This window comes from Sinocyclocheilus grahami, unplaced genomic scaffold, assembly GCF_001515645.1.
Source record: "Sinocyclocheilus grahami isolate Dianchi unplaced genomic scaffold, SAMN03320097.WGS_v1.1 scaffold602.1, whole genome shotgun sequence".
Classification (NCBI taxonomy): domain Eukaryota; kingdom Metazoa; phylum Chordata; class Actinopteri; order Cypriniformes; family Cyprinidae; genus Sinocyclocheilus; species Sinocyclocheilus grahami.
The window spans coordinates 205,068-209,093 of record NW_015505781.1 but is presented as its reverse complement, the minus strand read 5'-3'; the positions used below and the strand labels follow the sequence as shown (position 1 = coordinate 209,093).

Here is a 4,026-nt window from a genome sequence, read left to right as displayed (position 1 = left end):
ATATATATATATATATATATATATATATATATATATAATTTGTTGCAAATGCACCAATCTATGATTTTTTTTTAACTCTAAAATGCATCAGTAAAGTCTGTGTGATTGAGTTGACCAATGAAATGGCCTGTGGTGCTGGATTTGCACTTAACTGGTTTGGGCAAGGAAACAAATCTTGCTATATTGGGCTGCTCACCAATTTTGTTTTTTTGTTAGTTTTTTTTTGGATAGTCTTTTAAATAACTCTACACACATTATCGTTGAAAATTACAAACAGCACATTTAAAATATGACAATGTCTACTATTCTTCTTGATGCTTTTGATGGATATTATGCAGCATTTTTTTCATTATTTTGATCCTTGATCCCAAATAATATTACCAAACTGTATTCTGTATATCATTAGCACATTGTATTGCTCAGTGTTTTCATATATTGAGGTCTGCAATGACATGCTGTTGCATAGTAGTCTTTTCATAACTACTAGCAGGCACTTCTCGAGTTGGAGGCTCGAAGTGCCAGGCTGGCAATGGACTTCACCAAGCAGGTGGAGGCTCGGTGGCAGGCGCCGGCACTAGCGATGTAGTTGGAGGCTAACCGGTGTAGACGCTTGCTCCCAAAAGTGTTATAATGGCCAGGCATGACCTGGTCAATCTCCTCTTTATCGACCATCTTAACCAGCCTTTCGCAGCTACGAATGTAGTCGCTGATCCGGCTGTATGGAAGCCAATCAATCATGGAACCATCATAGGCCACGTCTCCACTGAACAGCATTTTGTTCTCTTTGTCATGGAGACAAATGCTGCCTCTGGAATGGCCCGGCATGTGGAGAACAGTAAGCTGTCGGTCCCCAAGGTTGATAACATCGCCTGGAGAATGAGGAAAGGAAGGAAATGTGGAAACTGGATATTGTCACTGCATTGCAGCACTGACACAGCAGAAGCTGTATCGACTGACCCACAAGTTATGAAGCAGAGAAGGATTTGTGAGGTACGTAATGTAGAGGTAAGAGTTAGTTTATAATTAGTACAGCTGAGCTGAGATATCCTGATCCAAGAACAAAAATGTTGAGTTAAAAGGTTTTAATCATATAATTTTAAAAGCAAATATGTGTGTTTGCTGGATATAAGCTGTTAGGTAACACACAGTGATTACATCTGCCTAAGCTATGCCTTTAAACATCCACAAACATTTACAAGAAGGGTTCAAGGCACAGAAATAATTCAGAGTACACACACCTTTTCCACAACAGATTTCCATGACTTTTACAGTCAATTACTGGATAAGAATCTGTATAAATTATTTTATTTGACTGTATTCACAAAGAGTACTTTCTTACTGATTAAATATTTTCAGCTAAGCATAACTTTTTAACTATAACTAAATTGAATTATATGCATACTTAAAAAAGCACTTAAGTAAACACGTACAATACAACAATACTCACTACAGACATTCTGTGTGTCACCTTAACATCTGGAGATGCACTGGCATGAAAAAATAGGCCTAATCTGTCCACTGCCTGAACATCTATTCATATGCAGTAGCACAACTCTACTGAAGAAGTGAAGTGCAAAACAGTCCATTCACAGAGAATTATAGGGAGGAGGTCATGTATGATTTACTCTGAGCTTTACTCTGAGCTTTACTCTGATTCTGCTGGGTTTCTGCCAATGGTCCACTATAATGGTGTATTTCCACCATCAAGGAGATGAAGCCACATTAGACAGTGAGCTTGCTTTTCACTAACCACTGACATGCCTCTGGTGAGTCAATCATGATCTGATTTTTTTCGATCTTTCTCTAGAGCTCTTCAAATGTATTATGCAATGCTGCCCAGAATGAAGTCATGCAATTCAGTGCATTTTTCTACGGTATTCTGGAGTAACTTAGGCGATAGTGTGTGTGTGTGTGATATACAAATATTTATAATAGTGTGTATAAACACACACAGATATTTCGTGTTGCATGCATTACAATAACATTATAATCATGCAAACAGTATAATAGCCCACCTTCTTGTAATATATGTGTTGGCGTAACCGCCTTGACTATGTACTCTCTTGCTCGCCATCCAGGCGCAGGATCCTCCACGATCTCGCGGTCAGATAACCATGTCACGGTCTCGAAGTTGTCACCGTTAGCCAGAGCATCAACCTCCGCCTTATGCACGCCCACCTGTTGAAACTGATGCAGCCCACCCGAATGATCAAAATGCACATGCGTGCCAATGGCTAAAAGCGGGTTCTTGCGCTTCGAATAGTCCCCTAGCAGCCCTTTACTATTGATGTATTCAGGCAGACTCCGTAAACCCAGTCCGGTATCTATGACCACGTCCTGATGGGACCCGCGTACGAGCCAGATATTCGCCCTGTTCCCCGATTCATAAAACCGCTCCTGGATCCAAAACACGCCATTTTCCAGCGACTTGTGCGCGTACCAGTCAGTCGCAGACATCTCCAATACATTCAAGAGGTTATTATTGCATACAAGGTTAAATGTATGGCTTTTAACCTATAATTTTGGTTTCAAATCCTACCTGCTGCGGCCGCAGAAAGGACGCCGACACCCTGTTCCGCAAGCGCAGCACGTCATCGAGCGTAACGACGTGACGTGCTGGAGAGTCGAAATACTATTGGTCAATGCGGCAATAGGCACCACCCAAGTCATGCATATTAATCACCAAAATACTATTTAATTGCCTACACAGGTACTCATTTATATTCGTCCAAAAGCTGTAACAGAACAAGCTAAGCAGTTGCACCTTAAATAATTATTGCTGCCTTAGTGGTCCAGTTTTAAAGAAATACTGCATGTTGTCATTATTTACTCACCCATGTTTCAATGCAGTGAATCTTCATTTCCAAAATCATATAAAAATAATCCACACGAAATTATTGCGCGTCTTCTGAAGCAACATGACAGCTTTGTGTGATGCCCAGGTTGATTTTGAAGTAATTGTCCAAAGATAATCTTCTTCCCCAGCGAAGTCTATTCAAATCATTAGCGATGGCATTCAATAGGGATGGGCGGATCGATCGATCCTCACATAAAAATATCGATTCTAAAGTGCATTTTTTTTAACCATTAATTGTATTATTTATCAAGAAATTCGGTGCATAAAATAAGTGGAAAAAAATTCTAAATGGAAAAATAGACTATATCATCGAATAAAGCCCACCCGCCACCGCTCACTCTAGCCCGCCTTGTGTGACGCTGTGTTTTGTTGTGAAAGTATGGGATTACCTTTGTGTCAATTAAAATGAATGTAATTTTCAAGAAACTTATCGAAATATTAATTGAAACTGAATCAAATGTCTTTGAAACTGAAAAAAAATTAAATGCGGGCAAAATCTTTGACTTAATTTTTAATACACTGCATGTTTTGCAACTGTTTTCTCTTCTTTCATTAGCTGATCTGTACTTTCAAATGCGCTTCCAGAGTTTTAATTTACGCTTCTAAAGTTTCCGTTTATGCTTCTGAAGTTTTCATTTACGCTTCTGAAGTTTTCGTTCGCCATTCTGACACAAATCTCTCGTGGGGGCGGGGCTAGCAGCAGTGTGTTCTCATTGGCTACTGAGTTTTTGATTGACAGTTTCTTGACCTGGCAGTGAAGGGGTCAGTGACAGTGTTGCCTTGCCAGTGTGGATGTGAGCGTCTGTTAGCGGCTTCCAATTTTATTTTAGTGATATAAAGTTAGGAGTTTTGTTTTTGAATTCAATCTGTATTTATCTGTTGCTACTACTCTGTCAACATAAGCTTTTAGGAGCGCTAGGAATCAAACGCGAGAGAAAAAGAAGGTCATATTGAGGTTTCATTATTAAAGTACTGTATATAATACTGGAAATATTGTATAATGTCCAATGTTCTTGTAGGATATTTGTTTATTGCTCATGATTCTTTTGCATTTTAGGGTCTAATTAGGTTGTGACGTTACATTTGAAATACTATCATATATGTGTGATATATTCATACGTCAAGAAAGTCTCTTTCCAACCAGGCAATCAAGCTCATTTTATTACATA

At 39.1% G+C, this 4,026-nt stretch overlaps 1 protein-coding gene across 1 annotated transcript; it reads right to left on the bottom strand.

Moving 5' to 3' along the window:
- Window positions 1–50: 50 nt before the first annotated feature.
- Window positions 51–2,595, bottom strand: mblac2 (metallo-beta-lactamase domain containing 2). The gene is made up of 3 exons (XM_016240847.1): window positions 2,540–2,595; window positions 2,016–2,457; window positions 51–869 (listed from the first exon to the last, which is right to left on the bottom strand). The coding sequence occupies exons 2-3, from the start codon at window positions 2,455–2,457 to the stop codon at window positions 484–486; spliced, it is 828 nt and encodes a 275-aa protein (XP_016096333.1). The 5' UTR covers window positions 2,540–2,595; the 3' UTR covers window positions 51–483.
- Between the last annotated feature and the right edge of the window lie 1,431 nt (window positions 2,596–4,026).